The sequence below is a fragment of the Odontesthes bonariensis genome, chromosome 15 (genome assembly GCF_027942865.1).
Source record: "Odontesthes bonariensis isolate fOdoBon6 chromosome 15, fOdoBon6.hap1, whole genome shotgun sequence".
In the NCBI taxonomy this organism is placed as follows: domain Eukaryota; kingdom Metazoa; phylum Chordata; class Actinopteri; order Atheriniformes; family Atherinopsidae; genus Odontesthes; species Odontesthes bonariensis.
The window spans coordinates 15,600,547-15,627,607 of NC_134520.1; the positions used below are offsets into that span (position 1 = coordinate 15,600,547).

A 27,061-nucleotide genomic window follows, 5' to 3' on the forward strand; every position below is an offset into this window, starting at 1 on the left:
TCTTCTTCCACTGTCTCAAAACAGAACAGACACAGTCAAGCGCATGACAAATGAATTCAATAATACACAAAACATTTTTTTTTATTAATAATCATAAAACACAGAAATAAACATTAATTCCATTTGTTTCATTATAAATTCTTAGGATAAAAGCACCAACATCAAACAGTAACATTGTTTTCCATGAAAAATCCAGGGCCTTTTGGAAAGTAGGTTTGCCATTATTGCGCGTCATACCTGCCCTGGCTTCACCAATCAGAGATCACTATACACAGAACGCAGGCCATCGCTGTCCTTCCCCGTCAGTCCCGTCACCCGCAAACCAGACTTAAGTTAAAGGGATCCTGACAAGGGACAGTGAGCCTCCTTCTTAGTGACACAAATCGAGAAAGAGGCATTTGTGAGATGAGGAAGATGCTGAAAGTCGTTGCCATTTCACAGCTTCTTGAGATCGCGCCCACTCGTAAAGCTGGACTTTCCTGAAGGGGCTGGATGTATGTGCCAGTAGAAGTCGGTTTGTAAAGGCCGCTGACAAATTTGCTGTGAAATATTCTTGCTGAGGGGGGTGGTTCCTGGTCCTGAGTTCAATTTAGGGGACATTTATTTAGGGGACTAAATAAATGTGGGTTTAGCATCGTTTCAAGCACTCTGAGTGGTTCCTGAGTTAAGACCTTTGGCAGGATTTAAAGTAAACAGCCATGACTGCAAAGCTCTCACAGATTATCTACCAATAATGTACCTGGATGCAGCGTTCTGGAAAGCTGCATAGAACCTTTAAATTCAATTCACACTCCAAAAGGACCCTTCGGACACCTACAAAACTGGTTGAAATGTGTAATGAGCGCATTCACCTTTTCCACAAACTACTTTTACTTGCACATACACCGCACTAAACCTCCTCCCCACCCCCTCCAACAGAAAAGACAAAGCTCCAAGGGTTAGACTGGACCACCAGAAAAGCCACCGGGCGAGCTCGTGTTGGATTTCATCAAACCATAAAACCCCGCAGCACAACAGGAGAAGAGTAGTATTTATCAATAGCTGCAATTTCCTTGTTTTAAGTGAAGGAGAGCACCGTGCTGTTTGTCTGAAAAGTAGTATTAAAAACCGGCAGGAGTCCGAGGACACGATATAAAGCAAAACATGGGACTGCAATTGTATTGAACACCAAGAATAAGAAAATCAAAACAGCATCAACAATAATTACAAAATACCTCTCAGTGCTGGTAACAAGTGGACTAGTCTCTAATCACGTTCTAAAATTATTTTTCTTCTTTTCACTTGAACAGTCGCAGCTGGAAAAAAAAACAACCCAAAAACAGTTTTTCTTTTCTTTTTTTTTTCTTTCTTTCTTTTTTAAACAATAAAGCTTTGATTATTTGTCTATTCTTCCCTTGGATATGCATTGGTAGGGAAAGGGGGGGAGGGGAGCACACAACTGAGCTTAAGTGTATTTCCGCTATCAAGAGTGAAAGAAAGCTCGACTGCTCTCACACACGAACACGAAGACAAAGTGTTTCACGTCAGCATCTCTGCGGCATTTACACGCAACGAGGTACGGGGAAGACGCTTCTGTACGCATCAGGAGAGACTTAGTTTGTAAAGACTGAAACTGACATTGTCTGGAGACATGAGCACCATTTTTTTTTTTCCTGCAGAATTTGGATTAGTAGAAAAAAAATAAATAAATAAAAAACTGGTGAAACCCCTGATAAAAAGTTTTAACAGTTCTGGTGCTGGAATCTAGTTTGTGTTCAAGCCACAGCACCTGTGTGTGTGTGTGTGTGTGTGTGTGTGTGTGTGTGTGTGTGTGTGTGTGTGTGTGTGTTTAATAGCTTCAGAGTTTCTAGTTCTGGTTCGAGTACATCACAAGGGTCCAGGTGCTGCCGTGCTGTTATCGATTAAGGTCCTGTGGTGGCAATGCTTTGCTCTGCTTCGAGCCTCCTGTTTAACAGGCTGAATTTAAGATGCAAGCAACCAAACACCCCTTATCGCATATTCTATATAATATCCATATATATTTTCATATACTCATATAGACTGTGTATAGATACATATTTTCATATAACTTTGTTTTTATGATGAAAACGTATGACAACAACAAAACAAACAAACGTATGTACAAAGACAGTGTGTCCTGTTCACTAAGAGATACGCAGCTTTACTTCTGAGAGCAAAGCGGACTGACGTCAGCTGTAAAACATCGAGAGAGGCCCCCCAACACCTATTTCCCCAAGACTCTGAGCATCTGAGCCAGCTCCCGGAGAGCGCGTCTTTGAAAGGGGGCGTCTACAGTCGTACAAGAGGCAAAGAGCGAGACGTAGCATCTTAAATACGAGAAAGAAACAAAACAAACCAAAAAAAAAAATAAATGGCTTTACAAATGTCCCTGTGTACAGCACCAAGTATTCAAATTGATTTTTGATGTTGTCGTTACAGAATAAATAAGATCAGGCACAGTCCAAACTTAGCACCAGGTTTTCAGACTGCGAGTCAAGTACACACGCGCACACTATTTGCATTCTGCCATGTCAACACAACTCAGGATTTCAAAACAAAAGAAAAAAAAGAGGTGAAAAACAAATACCAAGGCAAACGGAGAGACCGACAGCATAAATATAATCATCTAAATTATCCACAACTATACAGTCAGAGAATGAATCACATTCACAGTACAAAACGTCGTTTACAAAAAAACAAAACAAAATTACACACTTATAAAGCAAGCAAACAGGTGTGAAAAGAGTCCAGTAGTTTCTTGTGGTTATGGTTAAGTTACGTTTTGTTTTCCCAGTGTGTGAGGGTGTGACACTGTGTGTGTGTGTGTGTGTGTGTTTGTATCAACTAAATGCAGCAAGATCCACATTTGCGTAAACCTGCATTTCTCAACGGAAACGGTAAATAGGACTTAATTCAGCTCAGGACGAGATTAAAAATCCGACTGGAAGAATGTTTCACATAGTAGTGTGATTTACCAAAGAAAGCCGTAATAAATACAGAAACTAGTTGAATCCTGTTTTGTCAGACACCTGTTTTCAGCCATTCGGTAAACTTGAACAACAATGTAGCCGCAGCTCGTTGATAACACGGGTCTAACAACAGAGCAGCTGACAACGTCACATAGCACCATCTCATTAAGTGAGTTTCATCTGGTCTTATTTTCTGAGATTAAAACTTTATCAACACCGCTAAGTAACGCTGACACCCCTGGAAATGTTACTTCAGACATGAATGTTAAAAAAAAAAAAGATTGCTAAGTGTTGAAAACTGTTCTGTCACATTTTTCATCCTTTGATTCAGTAGAATACTTTCACTGTTATGTTACGGACCCGATACTGTCAGAAAAACACTAAACCACAATCAATTCAAGCATTAGATCAGAGGGTAAACATAACTGGTGTTGTTCCAACTGGTGGCTGAGAAGTTAAGTTTAGATATGTTTTTTTTTTAAATTTCATTTAATGCACAATCACAGCAAATCATGAACATGACAAGGGGTGTCAACTAACCACGCAGGACTTCCGTTACCCGAGTAACTGCATCTTACTATCCAGTGTGAAGTTAAGAGCAAATGTTCCTCATCTTGTTTCAAAGTCAAATATCCTGCAACAAGTGTTGAATTTCACCGAGGGAAGAAAGCAGATAAGAGAGCACGCATGCAGAAAGGCAAAGCTGCATGGCATCTGAGCAGAGTTCAATGAGCTGGCTGTGTGTTATTTGTGTGCTGCAGTATTCACTCACACACTGATGAGGCAAAAACATTGGTGGGAGGGGGTGGGAGTGGCGCCTGATGGCATACAGCTCAGAAAGATGGACTGCGTGCTTCAGTCTGTTTATTGATACATTGTACATTGTTTTCTTTTTAGCCCAGTGATAGTCGTCATTATCGGGATGAAAACAAGACAATGAAACGCTCGTATTCTAGAGCACCTTAAAGTTAAAACATACACAATAATTAAGTTCATTAGGAGCCGATTTTCAGATTGTAAAATTTCCAAACCAATATTCAATACACACACATAAACATAACCAGTACCTATGAATTCTGCTCAAGGTGAACATAGTGGTGATTAGTGTGAGTGTGCGCATATGCGTGCGTGTGCGTGCGTGCGTTCGTGTGTGTGTGTGTGTGTGTGTGCGTTAAATATCCGAGTACAGAGGCCGGTCTTGGGGCGGTTTGGTAGTGCAGACGGTTTGAAGCACCAGTGAAATCAGGAGAGTGCCTTGGTCCACACCTGGACATTTGCATAGTTTATTTAACGTTGAGGTAGTTTTCTTCAGTTACCTGAAACAATCGAAGCAGAAACAGACACTGTCAGAGGTTCTGTAGCTTACAGATTAAACACAGCAACAACCAAGTCAGCAGAAACGGCACAACATTGTCACGGTTCAAAATCTCAACTTTTCATCCAGCCAGGATGCTTTTATAATCGTCTTACCTTGTTCAATCAGAACAACAGCTTGCAGAAGCACAGGGAAAATGGGTATCCTGTGTGTCTCACTTCCCATCTCCCTGTATCCACCCTCTGATTGCCCTTCGCCTTTCCCTCTCCATCCTCCCCCCTTCCCCTCACACCCAAACTCTATCTAGGTCGGGAGCCAGGGAGTTGGGAGGTGGTGTAGGTACCATGCATGCCCTGAGTCCTCCACATGCTCCCGCCACCACCCGAACTGCTTGCTGGTGGTGGAGGGGGCAGCCGAGGTGAGTAATGCACTGCAAATGGACGAGACGAGGAGCTGGTTGACAGAGAGGAAGAGGAGAGGGAGGCAGAAGCAGCAGCAGCAGCAGCGGTAGAGACAGAAGCCGAAGACGTGGACGAGATGGAGTATAAGAGGGATGACTGTGCTCTCTGGTGGTGAAAAGAAGATTGAGACAGACGCAAAGAGTGAAGGGGGTCTGATCGAGAAGATGTCGGTACGTCAGAGTGTGTGGATGTAGAGGAAGATGGCACGCTGTGCAGGGGTGGTGGAGGGGGCAGGGACAGCGTCTGAGGAGAGGGGCTATGCAGGACCGACTGGGTGCGGCTCTGCTGGGCCTGGGACAGTGAGAGGGAGAGAGGTGAGGACACGGAGGTCAAGCGCGTGGAAGCTGGCTGAGGAGTGGTGTGCTGTTGGGTTTGGGAGGAGGCAGAGGGAGAGGAGGAGAGACTGAGCAGAGAGCTGAGGCCTCCAGAGGTGGGCAGCGTTGCCCCAAACTGATGGGAGGACACTGAAGGAACCACGTGGTGAAATATACCTGCAAATCATACAGCAGAAATGGAGGAAGGGGGGAGGGCGCAAGAGTGGAGACAGAGGAAGAGAGAGCAGATAACAGCAGCAAAGAGAGCAAGATGAGAGGGACAAAGAGAAAAGCAAGGACTGAGCCAGGTTGTGCACAGCGCCAAGCGAGTATGAGACAAGCACACAGAAAGCAGACAGAGTCAGTCCACTGTTAACTGGAGGAGGAATTTAAACCTATGTGGCCAATTCAGTGCTGCTTTAAACAAGAAGTTTATCAGAATATAACTGGGTATTTTTGCTTAAAAGTGAAATGACTCTGACACACATCTCTAACAGATACACCCGGAGAAAATGACAAAAAAAAACAGAATGGGACAAAGCTGTCACAAAACTACATCAATCCACGGTCACCCATTGATTTTAAAGCCAAAACTCTCACATTTTTAAGAAATTCTCTTTCAACTCTAGTATTTTCCAAGGGTGTTTCTGACTGCATCACTCAAGCAGCCAAATCCATGTCAGAAGCAAGGCGGCACAGAGAGTTTGTCATTCAGACAAACTGTCAGAGTGGCAGACAGAAAGACGGAAGCACTGGGCCTCCACTTACCTGGCTTATTCCCTCATGCTTATTGTATTCTTTATCATGACCCCAGCGTGAGACTAAAACCTCATTCTGACTGCTCATTAATCTTGAGAGAAACCTTAATTATCAGTCAATCAGTGATGCTCACCTCCGGCTGCTCCCCCAGCCAGCCCAGCACTGGAGAAACTTCCCAGAACAGAGTGTCCGTTGACAAGCCTGGAGGGTCCGCTCACAGTGGAAACACCTGTCTGGGCTCCAAACAAGGACTGTAGGACTGAGGTCCCTCCAAGTGGGAACTGAGAGCCCAGGTACTGTCCCACAGAAGACCCAGAGGTTGAGGAAACTGCTACAGGATTGCCTCCCACCTTCCCACTCAGAATGCCCCCTCCGTTGGTGGCGGCAGCAGAAATAAACAGATTTTGGCTGGCCAAGCCGCTGTTGGTCTTCAGTTCCCATTCACGAGAACTCTTCTGCTTCTGAAGGGCTTGGCGTTGGTCTGAACCGATCCCTGCCTGGACGCAAACGCTGCTGCCTCCACACCGAGTCCCTGCATCCTGACTGAGGAAAGGGTTGGGGGCCATGTAGCTGGATGACTCCCCATCACTCCCTTTCCTCCCTTGCTGCTTGTGGTCCGAATCGGAGTCGGTGCCCCGGCTCGACCCTCCCATGCCGAATGGAGAACCCCCCTGTCGCCCGTCGGAGTTGGGTTGCTTGGGATCGGAAATGGGTGAAAAGGTAGATTTCCACTTGCTGGTAGAGGATAAAGATGACGAGGAGGAAGCCTCACTACCTGTGCTGTTACCACTGCTGCTACCAGATTTCCTGCCTATAGGAAAGGAAAATGAGGGCAGTTGTTGTGAAGAAGGAGCAGTGCAGATTCCAACAGTTTTCTTTCCTTACCTCGTTCACCATCCCCGAGTCGACCAGGTCCATCTCTGCTCTCCAAGGATATTGTGGCTATTTTTCTCTCGATTCTATAAAGATAGAATAATGGTAAGCAACAGAAAAGACATGAGGCCTATCAAATCAGTAACTGAGCCGATACATATAAAAACACAAGGTGGCACATTTTTTTAGGTTTAAACATCTGATTCTTATTTGGAAAAGTAAGACCGGTAAAAATAGTCAGCAGCTGTACTGGAGACCAGTTGACATAAACGTTACCGAGAACTTGAGCTGTCAGCAGGATATCCTGAGTCGTCATCATCAGAGCTCGGTGCTGTTGAATATCGACCAGTGCCATTGAGCTCCAGAGGACGCTCTCTCTTCAAAATGGGGGGCTGGTCCATATCAGGACCATTGGGGCTGCGGCTTGATTGTTCTGGCGAGGAGATGGCAGAGATCTCCAGAGGCTGGTTAATGGTGTTTACCTGTGAAGAGAAAAAGGACGACACCAGTCAATTCAAATATAATGTTGACCTAAAAAGCAGAAAATGTTCATCGTTAATAATCCTAATTAAACCTAAAAAGCAAACTGAGTATTGTGTTTTCTTTCTAGATCGATCCCATTGCAGATTTGAAACTGTACTTTTTAATTTGCACTGTAACCATATTTGGAAGTTTTTCAGTTAAATTTCTGGGTTTGGCTGCACTCTTTTCACTCAGCTGACAGAGAGCTTGTGATTTCACTTCACTGCTGTTGTACAAGGCAAATAAATGAGTCTCAATGACTCACCATGGAGTTGATGTTGAGTGGTGATCCTGAAGAGTGGTTGCTGTAGCTGAGCCCAGGGAAAGACCTCCTCTTTGGGGATCCGTTGGCCATGATAGGCCCTGCAGAACTGCGTTTTCTTCTCCCTCTCTTGCGTCCCTCTTGAGAGCCCAGGCTGTGGGAGGAGTGCGATGATGACGCATGTGTGGGTGTGTGTGTGTGCTGTGGGCCAGGGGATTGGTGGTGGTGATTTCCATGGTTACTGTGGTACTGCTTGGCTGAGTTGCCAGTGTGATGATGGAGGCGTGATCCTCCGGCCATGCTGCCTCCACTGCCTGACGAGGAGGAAGACGAGGATGAGGAGGACGAGGAAGAAAAGAACATCCTCCTCCGTAGTTCACTGTCCTGTGGTTCGGTGTCCGATTCCGCTCCGTGGTGGTCCGGTCCATCTTCTGGAAGAATCCTCGGAGGTCCATCAGCATACTGGAGTACCCCCCCAGTGCTGAGTGAAGGGCTCTGGATGGTACCTCCTCGGCCAATTGGTCCCGTCAAAGGGGTGTTGCTGTGGGGAGGAGGTGATGAAGAAGCACCGTTATGGTCCTCAGGGTGGGGACCTCCATTCATGAGCCCTGAGCTAGATGAATATCCTAAAAATACAGAACAGTTCGGAGTCAGGTAGAGCACAGAGGGACCAAACAAAGATCCCACATAAAAGATTTGTTGCACTCACTAGAATCACATAAGCAGCCGTGGATTGTTTTGGGGTAATAATAGTGAATATCATGCGAGTTCTGAGTGACGTTGTTGTGGGCTAAGTCTTACCATTGATCTGACCTGACTGAGACACGGGGCTTGGAGTACTCCTCTGAAATCATGAAGGTGGAGAATATGTAAGTTACAGAAGAATTAAAATAACACAACGTACACGTCTTATTGTGTGCCAGTTAACAATAATTTATTAAGAGAAGGCTACTGATGTAGAGGTACTGCAATGCTGAAAATGTCATGAGCAAACTCACAAGTCTCTCAGCACGACTGGGCAACACCACGCTGGCCAGTGGGATGCTAACTGGTAATTTACTTGGGTGGACAGTGCTCAGAGGGATGCTGATTGGAAGGCTTGTGATGTTGTCCCCCTGAACAGATGGACTTCTCTCCTTCCCACTCTGTTCAAACAGGAGAAGGGCAAACAATCCATTTCAATTCAGTTTCATTCATGACAACTAAAGCAAAAGAAACAAGGATTCAAAATTCTGCTCTGGATTCTACAGCAAGCCACTGAAGACAGGATAATCTGGGAGAAATATTAAAGTGCCAACCATCCTCTATCGAACTACAATGCTTTCCTATTGGTCTCAACTAGGTCCAGGTGTAATGAGCCAAAATCCATATCGTAGTATTGCTCAGCTGAGTGCTGATGATCGATAGAAACACCGGTATTATATACAAACGAGGCAAAATATTCAGTTTTATCTTAATGCCACAGTAATCCTGTTGACATTCCTTTAAACCATCCAGCCATGGTTTGCCCAACATATTACTTCATGTGAGGCTCGTTGCTTAAAAAAAAACAAAAAAAACAACGGCTAGCTATAAACTGTAAGCCCGTGCAGCTCAGCTTGTTGTCGACAAATAACGCGCCTCCGTGAGGAGGAGAAATACACACAGGTAACTTTACAAGGGAAACAGATGGCAGGAGATTATCTCAGTATAAAGAAGAGTTGTCTGATTTCATACATCGCTTCAAACAATAACGTTATAAATTAAAAAGTCAGAGTACTGTGAGCGCTCGGATTTTGAAGAAGGTGGTTAAGGAGAGTCCCACCAGCTTCTGTAGTGTCAGCAAATTGTCGTACTGCTGTCTAAATATTTCCACACAGCTATTCTTTCTTTTCTATTTTTCCTCATTGCTTCATTTTGCTCCGTGTAGGCGGTGCCTACATGTCACTAAAACTTGAGGTTGGATACAAGTTCGTAAGTAGGTAAAACACCTGGATGAAGTGTATCCTCTTTATGCCTTGAAAGCTCTAATATGGAAGTGTTCAATAATGACACAATTTCCGTGACCAGTACAGTTGTGACTGCATCTAGAGGACGTGATGAAACAATCTGAATTGAACTCATATCTTTAGAAGAGAAGCAGTCTAATCATGTCTTACAGATTCTTCTAAAGCTCCTGTACATCTGATACATAAAACATCCACGAACAATGAAACAGCCAAATATTCCAAACAATGTAGAAACCCTTGAGCTTGCAGACAAATAAACAGCAAACATACAAATACACACACAAAAAGAAATGTACCCTCTCTGAGCTTTTAGGATTATTCTGAGCATCGGATGCAGTCGGAGAGGGGCAGTTTTGTTTGGCTCCAAGTGGAGAGTTAACACTCCCAAGTTCCCTAAAAACACAAACAGGTAAACACAGCGTCATTTAAATATCTTTCTGATCCCTTAGAAACAATTCCGAAAACTGGTGTTAGGGAAAGCATTTAGGAGCAACAAACCTGTGTGTGGCCATCCCTGGACTTCGTAGGTGAGCGGAGGCGGTGGGATCTTGATTAAGGTGCCTTCTCAAGACAATCTTGGCAGGGGAGAAGCGTGTGTAGTCAGGAAGTGCATGAGAGGCGCTTTGCTGCCGCTGTCGTGGATCAGGGATGGCAGGCACAATCTCATGGTCTGGAGAGATGGGCAGATAGCGAGAAAGCTCCCCCTTTGTGTTAGCCCGGTCAAAACCAGGTGAGCTGGTGCCATTGATAGAAAGTTCTGGGCTAACACCATTGACAATTGGTGCTGAGGACAGACCGAGTTTAGAGGAGTCCAAGTCAGTGGAGGTGCGTGACTCCAGGGTCTTTCTATATGGGGAACCCTCACGGGGGCTGTAAGATTTGAGCTGAAGCAGCTCCTGTTGCCTTTGACTTTTTTCAAGCTCCACAATGCTGATCTGCAAATAAACACCAGGGGGAGTAATTACTCAGGATAACAGGGAGACTATATTTCAAATAATTCAAATGATTAAAAAAAATGTTGGTATTATAGCTTATCAGCTCCTCCAACAACAACAGTTGAGGTGAAAAAGCTATTTATTTACTGAGGAGCTAGTGCAAAAATAAAAGAGGGGTGACAAGACAGAAGCAAAAGCTAGAGAATTAAGTACAGGGAGTGTTGTAGAGAAGGAACGTAAACACTGTAACACTTGAAAATGAATGGAACAAACTGAAGAGATAGAATTTATACCTGCAACTCCAGGCAGTGTTTCTGTTTTTCAGAGATCTGTCTACGAAGGGCTTGTTTCTCCTTCAACAAACTCTCCAGGCATAAAGAGCCCCAGTCTAACTTCAGCTCCTCGCATCGAGACTTCAACTGAAAGACAGCAGGCACACTCACTATCTATTGTTTGTCTTCTCACTGGCAAAATAGAGACAGTAGAGTCAGTACAAACATCTTTAATAAGACGAGCCAGTGACTTTAATCACCGTGACACAAACATAAAACAGCAGTAATGTAAGGTTTGAACCTCTGGGGAAGATGCTGTAATAACAGGTTGGAAGTTACAACAGACTAAAAGGTCTCACCAGTAGCAGGCTGTGGTCTCTCAGCAAAGCCATGTCTCTCTCAAGCGCCTTAGTCTGCTCTTTCAGCTGACGATTGTGGGCTGATATCTCCTTCTGGGCCTGAAGAAGGTCTTCAACAGTCAGGGCTTTCACTCCAAGCTGTTCACACACACAGACAAACCACACAAACAGGTATAAGCAGGGTTTTTCATTAGTTTCAAGCCGATAACAGCTCAACACTTTAATAAAAAATAGTATATGACATGATGATACCCTGATTACAGTTTCAGCTCAGTCTGTGTCTGATCACACCTGCCATGAATAACCAGTGCGGTCACAAGTGTAACAGAATTAAACATTTCATCTACATGATTGTCCTGCTAAACCTCAAAGAAAACTGGGAAAAACACACAGGCAACATAAAAGCTGATTTTTGTCATCTTCCTAAAACTGCGTTGATCTGCAATTGGGATTTAAATGTAATAGATTTAAGATGAACAGGTGGCTCATAAACAAAGCTGTATTCAGACACTTGTTACTACACATGCTTTGTATGCATGATGTTAAAATGGTCACATAAGACAAGGAAACAACGTAAAGATTGATATATTTCTGGATATCAAAACAGTATGGTTTAGAGTAACAATGTTGACTGAGTCATGTGGAAGCAAGCCCGCCGCTCCCAGCATCGTGCTAATTAAAAATCACATTAGCTATCGTTAGCCAACTAAAGACTTGATGTTAGCTTCCACCCATGTTCAGACTTCAGTGTTATGTTGCATGTAATGGATGCTAACCAGCTAGCTACTTTACTTTGTGCAGGTGTGGATAACTGAATGCAAGTCAACATGGTCACTGTGCTATTTTTCACTAATCAGCGCATAAGACTAGCAATCCTCATACTTATACTTATCATACTGTATTTCAGAGTGTTTATGTGGTGTTTGTGATGTGTATGATTATTCCAGGATTGTCTAGATGTGTAGTGAGGAGAATAATGCCACAGGTGATACTCTCACAAACAAAATAAGTTGATGATGCGGTAGAATATAAAATGGCTCTTGGTAATATCAACTCTGAAGAAATATCTGATAAGACAGATGCGACATGACAAAATGGATCATTGCCTAAAGTTGGATCGTTGATCAACATCGACATTTATGTGAGGTTCCTCGGCCAAGTTCACAGGAAGTCAATAAACCGTCACTTTGTACCTCATCCAGTTTGGTCTGAAAGAGACCTTTGATCTTGTCCTTGTGAGACTGACAGACCGAATGGAGCTGCTCCGCCTGCCCTGACAAGTCCCTGTGTTTTTGCTGGAGACAGAGAGAAGGGGAGGAAGATAAAAAAAAAAAAAAAGAAGAAGAAAGAAATGAAGTACAGATACTGACACTAAAAGCAAGCATAGTGAAGATTAAATTTCTATGCAGCTTAAATGTGCATAAAATCGTGCACTGTGCCTGTCTCCACAGGCATCGCAGACTTAGTTGTTAATCACCTTTTCTTGCTCTAAAAGTTGCTGCAGGTTGGAGCGATACTGAGGAGTCTTCATGTAGGCCATAAACTGGAGGTACTGGACTTTGATGTTATCTGGAAATTGTGAGTTGGGCAAAAAAAAAAAAAAAAGAGGAAACAAGCTGTTAGTTTGTTTGGGGGGGAGGGACACACACATTCACACGACATCAAGGCCAACAAAGTGGATTCTTAATCTAAAAATCCTCTGAGCATCTAACATGACCTGCGATCATCACAGCTCTTATAACAGTGACATTTTTTTTTATAGAGAGAATGTTGACCAGCACAAAAAATTCAATATTTAAACAAGTTACCACTTTCTGTATGAAGTAACACACAGTGAAAATGTGGCCATAATGTTTCACTGAAATCAGCTGAGTCGACCCGATAAGTCATCTGCATTCTGTGTACAGTTTTAGAAATATCACATGTAGAAAAAAACAATAATCTTTGTCATCGTCAGCTTACCGAGCAGTTGTTGCAGAGCAGGAGGAGTTGGGCTCAGCAGCAGTTGACTAGATGTATAGTGCTGGACCTTGGGAGGTAGCTGGTAGAAGGGACTCTGAGGTGGCCGGTATGAATCTATAACACAAGAAAATAATTAGCCTGGTGACATTTCATTCTTCATTAAAGCTTTTCCAAACAAATCTGAGAAAGAAAAAAAATAGGATAGCATTGCGTGTTCTCTAACCCTGAGGTGGTGCCGCAGAAAGGGTCTTGGCGTGCAGCAAATCCAATGCGCTCTGATTCTTCTTGTTCTTCTCAGAAGCTTGGGTAACTTTCTTGGGTCGACCACGTTTCTTGTTGTTTAGCTTGCGACCTTTGGACAAGAGCCGGGCTCTTCGGGGTTTGGCAGAGGGCTTGACCACTGTCACCAAGCTAGGACGCTCCTCCTCACCACAGGAGTCCTGCTGTAATACATGTAGGCAAAAAACACACAAGCATATTCATATAAAAAGCACAGAGGCATTGTCTTGCTATTTTGACGAGTAACAATAAGGAATGAAGTGTTTAGGGGCAAATGACACGCATTTAATTTAGAAAGGTTAATTTAGAATTACCAAAGGTCCTTGGAACAACGGTCCACATAAGGTCATGTAAAGCCTGGTTTATAGTCGGTAACGCAAGACGCAAAGCAAGACGCAAGAAGAAACGCAAGCCCTTGCGCTGTTGCAAGCCCCCCATTGCGAGCTTGCGTGTGTCACCTCAATTTTCTAAACTTCACGCAAGAAAAGACGCAAGCCTACTACTTGAAAACGACATACTCATCGATCAGACAGTATGCAGAGCGTTTACACACAGTGCACTTCACTCCTGCCCGAGCCCAAATCAGCCAGCCTGAAAAGCTGATTTCGCTTAAGCTATAAACTCTGTAAATATATAACTTTAGCAACATTTGAAACATTTTCAGGCGAGAAAGTAGTCGTTTAGACCCCCAAGGTGTTGAAAATCTGACAAAATACCGGCTATTTACAAGAAGAAGAAGCATGAATCACTCGAAGAGGTCCTGGCGGTGAATTTCCTTTCATCATAGTAGGCTTGTCATTGAAAAAACCCGCTACTCCACCTACTGTCCTGGCGGTGAATCGCCACGCAGCACACGCAAGCGCCGACAAAGCTAAATGAAGTATAAACGTCTCGAGCCATTAACATACGCGCAAGAAGAAAGCGCAAGGGCAGTTAAAAGAAGTATAACTCAGCCTTAAGTTAAACTCTCACATACCTTGTTTTGCTCCTTGGGTTTTGTTGGAGTGGTGTTATTGCTTTTACTGTCCTTTGTATCCTTCTGTTGACGTCGCCTAGCTGCCTCTTGCTCCTCCTAATGTAAGATGAACCAATAACATGGTTTAGTACGGAAAATACAGTAAATAGAGTAACAACGTCAATACTCTCTATTCCAGGAGAGGGTGACTTACCCTGAGTTTAGGATTTTTGAGACTAGCGAAGTAGTTTTCAAGCTGAAAAACAAGACAAGGTAAAGGGGCACGTTGGATTCATATTGACAGAACTTCTACAGTGTTTTGATTCCAGCGATTGCAAAGTATCATAGTAATTAAAATCCCTGTAAAGAACTACAGGCATGCCATATACACACAATGTGTTTTATGTGGCAACAGTAATCATGTCTGATATGAAGTGACAGTGGTAAGTCAAAAAAGAGAAATATCAACACAATGAAACTGTCGTCAGCTTTTTCCTGGCAGCCTGCCAGCTTCATCACAGATTTAACTATTTAGCAGAAGGAGATACATCAGGGTTCTCCAACGGTCTTGCTACTGCTTGTGAAAGCCTCTGTCTCCTCAGCCTGCTTTCTCTCAGGACTAACTACTCATTAAGACAATACAAGCTCTCATCATCATCACAGCATACAACTTACACTTAGTCCAGTGTTTGTCTTCAGTGTATAATTTATTTGTACTGATTTAGTAATCGTAGTGGTTACAATTTCCTCTGCAAGAATTTATAGCGTCTGCAGTTTTGTTTTTAAAGTGTCCTCACTTCAAAAGTTACACCAATAATAACAAAGAAAAAGTTTGGCTCTTACTATGGTGCGGTCTATGGTATGCAAGTAGTAAGAAACCGGCTTTCCAGTCCAGGATACCGAGCCCCTCAATGGAGAAAGCTCCACCACGCGCATTATTGTGCCAATATCTGTAGTGCAGAAATGAATGTCAGACAGCATAAAAGAAACGTTAGTTGTGAAAAAATCTGCTTTTTTTAATCATTTTGGTGCTTACCACTCAAGTTTCGACTGTTGATTCTAAAATTTAAAGGTGCAAAAGGTTTGGAGGACACAATTTTTCCTCCTTGTGAAAAAACAGACAGAAAGAACGCATTATTTTTTAGAGAGTACAGTGTTAAAAACAAGAGCAACAACACTACATGAAGAAAAATAAATCACTTCCCCTACTAGATATTATGACCCTCACACACGTTTTATTTAGTAGTTTGTTATGATTCGAATTTAAAAGGAATCAAGTAGCTTGGGGAAAATCAAAAATCAAGTTAAAGAAATGACCCGTCTGAATTTCTTTCAGTTGGTTGCTGAAATCTACAACTGTGTAAAAAGACGGGATCTGACATGACTTTACACAAGCATTGCTTTGTTTACATTTTTTCCCTTACTGAATAATAAGGTAAAAGAGTCTCTACACTGCACAGTTGTGTCATCTTATGCGTTACATGCGTACGACAGAATTGATGCAGGCTAATTGGAGACCTTAGCAGAAGCAAGTCCAAGTGAGAAGCCGGAGCACTTTGTGAGCTGACCAGAACCTGGCTCATTGTGGAAGCCACTAGCTCCGGAGTGCCAGCACTTCCAGAGCCAGCGGCTTCCACAGCTTCCGATCGGCGGACACAGCTCACCGTGCGACTCGGCTTGTCACTTGGCCTGGCTTCTGCTGTATGCCGCTAATCCCAAATTGGAGAACTGGACTACATTTGGGAGGGCTGGGCCTGCTAGTAGCTCTTAGCCCAAATTGTTGAAAGCATAGAAAATTAACACAATATCATTATGACACTTCCAAGCGCAAACAACATCGTGTAATTCCTTCCAATTTCTTGAGAATTGCTCTTTGCTCAAAGACGTATTGCTTTTTTATTTACTGGGCCTCATTGAACATGCAATCATAACACATTGGGTTCATAAATGTACGTGTGAATTATGCCAATATTCTAATTGGTCATTGCTTAGCAGAGACGGGGAAGGCCGATGTCAGCTGCTGGCGGGTGGGTTTGTGGCAGGACTAGATTTGCATAACATCTCTTTAATTTTATGAGGAGCAGGAAGTAAAGTCCCCCCCGGGGTCATTTTTGTTTAACACAAGTTTTCTTCCTGGCATTAACTTTAACATATATAGTTTGGAAGTACATTGATGAGTTTTAGAGGATTCATAACTACCAGAGCAGGACTTTAATATACTGAGTCTCTCAAGAACAAACTGGCAAGTGATGGTACAAGTAGTGATTACAGCAATAATTCAAGGTTTAGCCAGAAATTACGAACCTTCCTTCATATTAGCAAAGCGCTCCTTCAGCTGGTGATCTACCTCTGGACCAAAGGCAAAGTTATTCACAAAAATAATACTGGAAAACAGACAAAGGAAGACACACTTTAGAACTATGTTAGATTTACAGAGAAAGTTCATTCACAAGGTTTCAGAAAACATTCTTTAAGCAAGATATGATACAAACAATAGTGAGAACAACAATGTTTAGTCTCTGGTAATTCTTTCATGTTTATGCAGCATAACCCCCCCCCCAAACCCAATCAACTGTCTTTGTATAAATCAGTAAAGAAAATTTCGTTTTTACAGCTCTTAAAAAAAACAAAAAACAATCATGTTCAAACAGATCATACACGGAGCAAAAGGGCATTAGTGTGAATATATATATATATATATATATATATACTTTTACATTGAAATTTATTGCAGAGCTGGATTTTTCCTCAGGCAAATGGAGTGGATGAGACTGTGTTAGTGTAAAAGGTGCCTCTGGTTTTTCTAGTTCCCTCAGTGCATCTCTTCATCTTATAAACAGTCCTACTACAATAAATAGAACAGCGTCTTCGAGATAGTCACTATGGCCCGGTTTCAACCCCCACCTTGTGTTGGCAATCCTTTCTTTCCATTCCTCAGACAGGAAATCTCCTCTCTCCAGCTGGGAAAAAAACACGGTTGTAAAAATCCTAAATACTTACAGAATTACAGAAAAAACATATTAGGTGTGTACAGTAAGAAGCATTACTTGGTGGAAGTGTCGCACAGGGGTCAACTTACTGTGTACTCCCCGTGTTTCTTCCCATACCATTTCATCCATTTTTTAAACTCTTTATCCATGCTCTGAAAGAGGAAAAAATGTGAATCTTTATGTCAAAACAAATAACAACAACTCAGGAGAATTAATGCAGTCTTTAGCATGGTATGTCTGTACCTTTTACAGCCGTATCTTTACAACATTACGTAACCATTCGTGCCAACAACTAAAACACTAGTATAAGCCGAGTCACGGATCATGTATTTGAGGATCGATCAAAGCCATGAAATTTAAGCACTTTGAATTGCCCTGTGTATGAATTGTGCTCTATAAATAAAATTGCCTTGCCTTGCCTTACAAAGGCACGAGGAAGAAAAATGGACTTGATACATAAATACAAATAGCCACCCACCAAATCTGTGTGATGAAACAGCAGCGCAGCCATCAACAGTAGCATTTGACAAATTTAGCCACGTTTCCATCAACATTTAAGTTGCGCATGAGAAAAAGTTGGTGGAAATGGCAAAATTTTAAGATTTAAAAAAAAAAAAAGAAGTAAAATACTGCCTAGTTTACCCAAAAAAAGGTCTGATGCCCACTTGTGCTGCTTTTTGCTGCCCTTCTTCCAAAAGAAATAATTTTTTTAAAAAAGGTCCGCATCAGGGCAGAAACGACTTTTGAATCAGTTTCAACATGTTGTCACATGACAGACTACATTAACTATATACGATACAGCATTTTCTGCTTTTAGAGCATAAACAAAACTAATTTTACCTGAAATTAAAGAATAACTCAAATGTACCCAAGTAGAACTAATTCCAACTAAAGAACTAAAGAATTTTCTCGAATTTCTCTTGTATAATGCCAAAAGTACTTTTCTTCTGGTGTAAAAGTGTTTTTAAAACATCCGCTCCTCTGATATCATTATTGCACATGAGCCTATACGGTCACCATCTGATGATGTGCGTCTCTAAAAAGTAGACGAGGGGCAAACGGATGTGCTGACATTAAAGATGATTTTTGACGCAGCCCTGCTCCCTGCAGGAGTTTTTTCCTGGAATATCTTTGAGCCCCTGTGAGATACAGTGCAGTTACCTCTGCATAGGTAGCTGGAATGTCTGCTTTCTCCACGCCATAGTAGTGTTTACAGTTGGTTGCTGCTGCAACCTGCAGCACCACCTGCCCCACTCCTGCAAAAAACAAACAATTTCTGACCTTTATCAAACAGTCAAACAGATAAACCATCAGGTTTGCCATCTACGCAAACATCTAGGCCAATGTTCACAACGTTGTGTCACGTATAACTTTTTTTGAGTAGGAGAAATCATGTTAAAAGAGTTACTGGACTAACACCAAGACCCCCCTGAAAAAAAGGTAAACCAACCACTTCCAAGGTCTACAAAAGTGTCCTCTTCCATCATTTCCATCTCATCAATGATCTGAGCCACAAGGTCGAAAGAAGTCTCTCCATAAACCTCAGGGGAAAAGGGTTCATAGTTGTTCAGCTTCTCTGGGTCAGTCACTGAGTGGTTGTACACTTGCTGCAGGATGTGTCGCAGCAGCCCATTGGAAGGACGCTTGTTTAGCTTCATGGGCTGGGTGGTCCCTTTCCACTGTAATGGGATTTCCAATTAGTATTTCTTTAAAAATAAACTGAGGCCTAATAGAGTAGACTGGCCAATAAAAGAATGCAAAATGGCAAAAAAAGTGATGATACAAAGACAGAGTTGTGTTGTTTTGGTGTTAATTCTGGTGCAGTAGTCTCCACTTAATGTTTGTGACCAATGTGTTCACTTACACCTCACCTTCAGAAAGCTTAAAAACTTCCGACATATGGACTCACCAGTTGGTGGATGCTGTCAATGGCCCTGTTGTACTTGTCACAAAGTCTCTGCATACTCTCAAAACTGTTAAAATACAACACAAACAATTAGAAAAAGAGAAAGATTCCAAATCATGGATACTGTCCAAGCCTACTGGTAACTATGAAGGCCCAAGCATATGATGAATACCCTTTTCATATTCAAAGCATTCAGTGTCACTCCCTTGTTAACAAAGTGTAACACTGCAGAAGTGAAACTGGGGAATCCAAAACAAAACTTTATTGAAAAGAGTAATTGTTCCTTAACAACACTGAATATGATGTTTTGTGTTGTGATGACACTGAAAACAGCATGTGTGTCCGACTGGGACATGCTACTGTTGATTCTGTGATATTGCTGAGTTTACAATAGGACAATACAAGATGTGCTTATATGATCAATGACTTATTGAGTTAAAATAGTTCTGGTATTGTGTGTATATGTTGATATGCTAACCAGCCATGTGTTGATTACTCTAGATAGAATGTTGTTGTTGCCACTGGCCTAAAAACGACAGATTGTAAGTTGAGGCGTAAGCTGTGACCATGATACCAATTCATAAAAAAACACCTTGATCAGGACCCTTACATACACTCGCCGACCACTTTATAAGGTACACCTTGCTAGTAAAAGGTTGGACCCCCTTTTGGCTTCAGAACTGGCATACTTTCAACAAATTGTTGGAAACAATCCTCAGAGATTTTGGTCCATATTGACATGATAGCATCACGAAGTTTCTGCAGATTTGTCAGCTGCACATCTATGATGCGAATCTCAACCACATCCCAAAGGTGCTCTATTGGATTGAGATCTGGTGACTGTGGAGGCCATTGGAGTACAGGGAACTCATTGTCATGTTCAAGAAACCAGTTTGAGATTATATGAGCTTTGTGACATGGTGCATTATCCTCAACTCAACTCAACTCAAACTTTATTTATAGAGCACATTTAAAAAACAACCGAGGTTGACCAAAGTGCTGTACAGGATAAAAGCTGCATTAAAGGTAAAAGTGAATAATGCAACCGTTCCAAGCAGTTAAAATCAATAGACTAAAACACAGTGCAATAAAATAGAATAAGATAAGTTCAAATAAAATACTTTAAAATAAATAAAATAAAGATATAAAACAAATCAAGGTTATCAGCCAAGAGTCTACTTAAATATGATTAAAAGCCAGGGAGGAAAAAGTGGGTTTTTAAGGAGGATTTTTATATATATATATATATATATATATATATATATATATATATATATATATATATACACACACACACACACACACACACACACACACACACACACACACACACACACACACGACACAACCCAACACTCACCTCTTGGTGTCATAGTCAATGAGTACGTAGTTTTCCATTGCCAGTTTGAGGTCTGGGATTTCCTCACACACCCACCTACAAAAAACACATGCCTAAAATCATTACTAAGTCATTCAACTGACGCAGTCATGTGAATGTGGGAGTATAAAAAGGCGGCTGGGTCAGAGGGAGGAAGGTTAACTTACCGAATGGTCTCGATGATTTCATGAGCAGCATCATGGTGTTTATCCTTAGAAGAAGGGAGGCACAAGACATGATTAAACATTTAGCACGATTCATAAAACAGTAGGGCTGTAAAGTCCTAGTCGACTGGTCGACTTATTGGTCGATACGTTCTGGGTTGACCAAAATTCTGAAATTCTGTTAATTTTGTACGGTCTATGGTTAATTTCATCAGGAGGAAAGTACCAAGTGCTAATGGGGGTGTTTTCAGAGCACCCCTGTTTCACAGATAACAGCCTGTCTTCAGAGAACACTCCCCTTGTTTTCATTATTTTGGATTGGCCCAACCCACTAGAGACGGGTAGATTGAAGAACGTCTACGTTATTCAACGTCAGGTGGTTTGCTGAATATTTATTTTTAGCATTTCATTTACAGTGAGTCCTCCTCTACCATCAATGTCAAAGACATCGGCAGTGTGGCAGAATTTTACCAAAACAAATGGCGGGAAAAAAGTCAAGTGCAAAATTTGCAAACAACAGTTTGCATATTACAGCTTGACTACAAACATGGCGTATCATCTAAAAATGGTAATATTTAAATATTATAGGCTATTAATTTCATATTAAACATATTTCAACATTTTAGTCTAATAATCGTTTATTCGTTTTATAACTGCATACGCACCCGCCCGCAACAACGGCAGCATCCCTTAGATACACCCAGACCACCCATTTTTCAGAAATTAACTTCATTTCGTTTGCACTTGTTAGATCATTTTCCCTGAATTGCCTTTTGTGTTTAATTGCCTTCTTGTGGTGATATCAGTATATTTTCGGGAATCATGGGCTATTATATTGCGCAGATGCACGTGATGCAAAACGCTGTCAGAGCCGTCAGTCGAGTTTGCCGTCAGACACGGGTTGCTGTCCCCCCCCACTTCGTGTGCTACGTCCACAACAAGTACTATGTCTGATTCATCCTCTAATTGCACGAACATCTGACAGCCTGCACGACCTCTTGAGCACAAGTGTGACTCAATGCTAAGATTACAAAAACTCTGTGTGTTCAAGGAGCTCATTTACAAAGATAGTTCTACACTTTTTTTCTTCATCAAACTGTCTACAGAGAGCATAAAATGCTCCTCACACTTTAAACACAGCCTTGAGCGTGTCTTTCCTTTATTTTGCAGTACATGCATTCCAACATATTTTGTACTGGACTTTCTCAAACAGACTGACCAACAGCTCAATTTCATGCCTGAATGCCTCTGGTGTATACTCACAGGGAGCACTAGAGCTGCTGCTGTCAGTTCAATTGAATGTCCAAATCATCTCTCAGAGTCACTTTCAGTTAACACAGTTAGGATCAGCTATACCCTCTTGAACAAAACTTAATAAATATGTTTTTTTTGTTTTTAAAACGAGGAATCTATAGCTGGTTATCTTAATGGGAGCCGAACTGCACTCTGGGAATAACAGGGCTCAGGTTTCAGCCAGAGCACAGCTAGCCTGAGCATGATGCCCGAGCTGACCCACTGACCCACTTTCTGTCTCCTGTTCAGCACACTGCCAAGGAGAGGCTGGTTGAGATCAAGAAAAGGAGTAAAAGTGGAAAAAAAGAATAAATCAAAAGGTAAAAGAAAAAGAGTAAAAACAAAAAAAAGTGCAAGTGATAAAAACCACAAACTGTGGAGTGAGCAAAGGGGGCCAGAAAGAGGAGGGAAAGCCTGCTATTTATCAGCTTATTGAGGCCTTGGCACAGCAGCCACAGCTAACAGCTCACAGCCTTGAGCTCCTGGTTTCGCGCTCAATACTGCCCGCCACTACTATGCAGACTTCCGCCAAAGCTAAAACGTACCTCATGCGCACAGAATTCAAATTTGCATGGTGACACAGGAAATCTTCTACTTCTTTCAGCAGTCTTCCACTTACAGCCACATTATCACCCTGTGTGCTAACCTGTGCTTCTAATAAGCTGCACGAGCTACAAATCTTCATGAAAATGCACAAGCTTGACACATTTTGCACACAGAGTCTCACAAAATGCAGAAGCTATACGAGGTATGCAGGCGCAGGAAAGAGACTATGCAAGCAAGAGAGTGAGAAGTAGTGGGGGGAGGTCACCTGCTCACACAAAGACGGCACACAGCAACACCAGCACAGGGCTGCTGCTAAAAATAAACACCGTCTGACAGCGAGAGTCAGACAAAAAGAACAGAAAACCCTCCTTTCTCCGCACTGTAGGTCTGACTGACGCAATGTACAACTCCACCTCTTTAAACCACCTCTTCAGTCAATCTCTCATGACACTAGTTTAACACATTGTGTGTGTAGGAGCTTTACACCACACGTTGCTCTGCTCTGTGTACCTAAGCAGCCCACAAGAAGAAATGACTAAGACAGCCGTTCACTCATTTACTACTCTTGAGTTATCAAATACAGCTAATTCATTTGGTGGCAAACAAACAGTACATCAGTATCTAAAACAAGATAGTCGTGTCAGCTCCTCTATTCTGTACTCAGTGCAGTAGATCACAAGCTTATAACACCAAGGAACTTTGACTTGAAAGCGATGGCTGCCTGACTTGAAATCGCATACTGATTTCAGTAGGCAGCTAAGCAGCAAACCAAATACTGTATATTCGACGGAACTTAAATAGCCGTGTCTTTTTTTTTTTCTTGCGTGGCTTGTTAGTGCCCACACCCACAACCAGATGGACAAAGAACTGCACCACACCAGAGGTGGACTTCATATGGAAGCACTTACAGATATACAGATGTGAGGTTTTAGGGAAAGACAGTGAAAATCTAAAATGAAACAAAGGGTGAAAAAGATCAATAATCCAAGGAAAGCACATTTTTGCTTGCTTTAAACAGCATACCTCACACCCCAACAGTCTGTACGCCACAAGCATACCAACACACAGAGCATGTGTCCGTGCTCTGTGGAAGTGGAAAATGAACCTATGTCTTTTCTTACAAGCAAGCAGTTCAACAAGAGTAAAACTGGAGCATAAACCAAGACTAGAAAAAAATACTTTGAGCTTGAATGAAGGCACATGTATCTGAATTCTAATAATATAGCACAGCTGAGCAGGAAAAGTCTCATATCTTCCTCCCTACAGAGTTGACCATATGGACAAGAGTGAAGGGAAAAAAAATATGATGTCTTTCCTCTTTGAAAGCAAGAGGAGAGCAGCATGTGGACAGGCTCTATATTTGAGAACTCTACATGCATCAGCTGTTTCTAATTCAATACATGACAGCTTGTCCCGCAGCCACTCTGCAGGTCAAGAATGTATTGAATTCCTGACATTCTTCTTCTCTTGCTTATCCTTAAGCTAAAAAAAAAACTGTAGGAGTCAATGATTCAAGGTGGGGGGGGGGACTGTAAGTGACTCAGTGACATATTGTGATATATAAACAGACTGGATGAAAGAACTGAAAGAACAAGATCAACGAGACATGCGACTTTGTGAGTAGAGAGGTGAACAATGACGAGAGAGAACTCAGACATTCTGAGAAATGCAGCGTCTTTCAGTCAGCAGTCTCACCAAAATTACTAAAAATGAGAAACATAGTTTAAGCTAACTATACCCAACTAAAGCGACCACAGAACTTGCAACCACCTTCCTTTCCGTTTCGATTGGATGAGTCAACTGTTATCAGCCACTGACATGCAGGCATTTACATGGACATCGGCCTACAGCTAAGATAAAACAACTCTCTTTCTAAGCAAGCATTACTAGAACTGCATAAGTATGGCCAGACTGGGTATCGAGGAATGCAACACTGCCAATTCAAAGAGATCTTACATACATACAGATGGGTGACAAATGAAAGGAGAGTAAACCCAACATTAAGCACCTTGGCACTGAATATACCATAGTTTGTAACTCTGTTGAAGGGAACGAACTACGTTCATGTTTTGATGATGATGGTCGGAGGTGTTCTAACACATCAGTTCACAATCACCCACAGCTGCTCTGTCCAGTGACATCCTATTTCCTCCCAACATACCAGAGTTACCAGATCCCCAACCGAAAGGTAAATGGTTTAGCTTTCTGAAATATCTCACTCTTCTCAACATCTTGCATGCAGCCTATAAGCTGCTGTGTTCCTTGTAGGATTGTTTAGAAATGCCACATGGTGGATCAGAGCTCAGAGAGACCAATACTAACATCCCCATGGAGGAACACGAAGTACTAACTACACACCTTGATTAAAAACACAGATTTCGGTAGACTGAAGTCGCGTTGTTTAGAAAGGTAGTTTTAGTAACCGTTTCAGTCGTTCTCATTTAAAACATTGTCGTATTATTGTTATTACAGTGTGCCGATGTCAGTATTACTACTACTACTACTGCTGCTGCTGCTGCTGCTACTCTTATCAAATTAACCTGAACGTGTTTAACGGGTCTATATTTTGGTAAATATCTGTAATAGCATGAGGGTGAAATAATCTAAATATCTGGTAAGTCATAGTTGTGGGCTTATACACTGTGGCTGTCACCCGTCAGACCGGTGTGACCCAAGTCCCCGGACGAGTGTGCCGTTGCTGCTTCTGCTAGCCAGCGTTAGCCAAAAGCTAACCTAGCTAACAAAGACAAAAACAAAAGACTAAACCTAAATCTGTCAAAATTTAGTTTTGAAGTTTAACACTCACGTATACTGGTAATGGCCACGGATAGCCAGCGGGTTCTGCTCCAACCGGCGATTTGAGCTTGAGCTCCAGCTTTTCTCCCATCCTACACCTCAAGGCGGCTTGGCTGTGATAGATAGCTAGCTAGTAACTGCTTTCTGTTAGCCAGCTGGTCGGTTAGCGAGCGACTCACAACGTGAACATTTTGTAAGAAAAAAAATCTTGAAACTTATAAAATTTAAAAAAAAAACTCGACGCTTGTTATGTGATAAATACACACACAACACGGTCAAGTCTGTACAAATATCTGACTCGTTTTTATATTTTGAATAAAATGCCTTTTTACGTCCACTGGCAATAATACCTCGTCCGTAGCGCCGCCATCTTGCCCGGCATGAATAAATATGGCAGGGGGCCACCGGCAGTGAACGGGGACACAGACGTCATCGGGAGGACCGTGATTACTGCGCGTGGGCCAGTAGAACAGGGCTAAGCTGAGCAATACACCCGTCCCATGACGCGTGAGATACGTGACATCACGCATCTTTTACACTTAAATGATCGAATAGCCAATTCTACGCATAGTTCGTGGAAGAGAATAATTACAGCACATGTAAGTTTTATTTAATACCGATTACAGTTTTCAATGATTGGTTTAATCAAAACAACAATTTAGAATGACCCGTTTTTACAGAAATTTACTCAGGAAAATTTTCACTTAATTTGAACAAAACAAAATATATTATCTTTGGTAACTGGAAAGTTTGGAATCAAATCGAAATTAAAATGAACAATTTAGAACTTGAAAGAGTGACTGATTACAAATTTCTGGGTATTTATATTGATGAAAATTAAATTGGAAAAAACAAATTAGTGTGTTTCAAACAAAATTAGCTAAAACTATAGCCAAAATGAACAAGATGAAAACTTTATTAAATCAAAAATCACTTTATCTTCTTTATAACACTTTATTCCTTCCATACTTAAACTACTGTGGGGAAATATGGGGAAACACTTATAAAACAAATATAAATAATATCTACTTACTTCAAAAGAAGGCCATCCGAATTGTTAATAAAGTTAATTATACAACACCAACAAATCCTCTTTTTATTAACCAAAACGCACTAAAATTTCCTGATCTTGTTAAATTGACCACTGCCGTAGTGATGTACAAGGCGTATAATCACATGCTCCCATCACCAGTCCAGGAGCTCTTTGAGCAGCGAGAAAGTCAGTATAAACTTAGAGGAACAGGTATATTCAAAAAGATTAAAACTAGAACGAATAAAAAGAGGTTTTGTATTTCTATTCAAGGTGTTAGTGTGTGGAATGAGCTAAATGAGAACTTAAAAAGTTCTAAAACAGTAGAAAATTTAAAAAAAAAGGTATAAATCATTATTAATTGAAAATTATTCAACTATAGTATGATTGATGGACATTGTTTTGCTTTAAATCTTCTGTCATGTTTCAGATGTTTTCTGTTGTGTTGTGTTTGCTAGTCTTGTTTTCTTGGAAACATATATAAAGTGTGTAATAGGGCTAGGCGCAATAAGTTTCTTTTTACTTCAGCCTAGACTCTTTTGGTCATTACATAATCAAAGAAATCAATTGATGTTTATATTTTGTTATGTATTATAATGACCAAATAAAAATTACCTTACTTTAAAAAAACAACAACTTTTTGTTGTTGTTGTTTTTCGTCTTTAATATACCAAACCTTTGGTCACACAGTAATATACTGCAGCTAACACACATTTTTACAACGTCCGTTTCA

At 41.7% G+C, this 27,061-nt stretch overlaps 1 protein-coding gene across 1 annotated transcript; it reads right to left on the bottom strand.

The window, feature by feature from the left end:
• Positions 1-63: 63 nt before the first annotated feature.
• Positions 64-25,679, bottom strand: dot1l (DOT1-like histone H3K79 methyltransferase). The gene is made up of 28 exons (XM_075485173.1): positions 25,309-25,679; positions 20,667-20,710; positions 20,482-20,556; positions 19,125-19,188; positions 18,666-18,894; positions 18,377-18,471; positions 17,305-17,367; positions 17,130-17,185; positions 16,530-16,609; positions 15,262-15,330; positions 15,069-15,175; positions 14,440-14,481; positions 14,247-14,342; positions 13,215-13,434; positions 12,992-13,105; positions 12,507-12,598; positions 12,223-12,324; positions 11,030-11,167; positions 10,692-10,817; positions 9,962-10,398; positions 9,760-9,856; positions 8,474-8,620; positions 8,277-8,319; positions 7,479-8,101; positions 6,968-7,173; positions 6,704-6,777; positions 5,952-6,629; positions 64-4,285 (listed from the first exon to the last, which is right to left on the bottom strand). Exons 1-28 carry the CDS (start codon positions 25,387-25,389, stop codon positions 4,278-4,280), a joined length of 4,206 nt encoding a protein of 1,401 aa, XP_075341288.1. The 5' UTR covers positions 25,390-25,679; the 3' UTR covers positions 64-4,277.
• Between the last annotated feature and the right edge of the window lie 1,382 nt (positions 25,680-27,061).

What these genes read in the sequence shown, in the direction of transcription:
- dot1l (XM_075485173.1), bottom strand. Translation starts at nt 25,389, where the DNA reads ATGGGAGAAAAGCTGGAGCTCAAGCTCAAATCGCCGGTTGGAGCAGAA. An exon ending in ATACCATAGACCGCACCATA is followed by an intron (nt 14,482 to 15,068) that starts GTAAGAGCCAAA and finishes CTTGTTTTTCAG; the next exon opens with CTTGAAAACTACTTCGCTAG. An exon ending in TCAGTCAGGTCAGATCAATG is followed by an intron (nt 8,102 to 8,276) that starts GTAAGACTTAGC and finishes CTGTATTTTTAG; the next exon opens with GATATTCATCTAGCTCAGGG.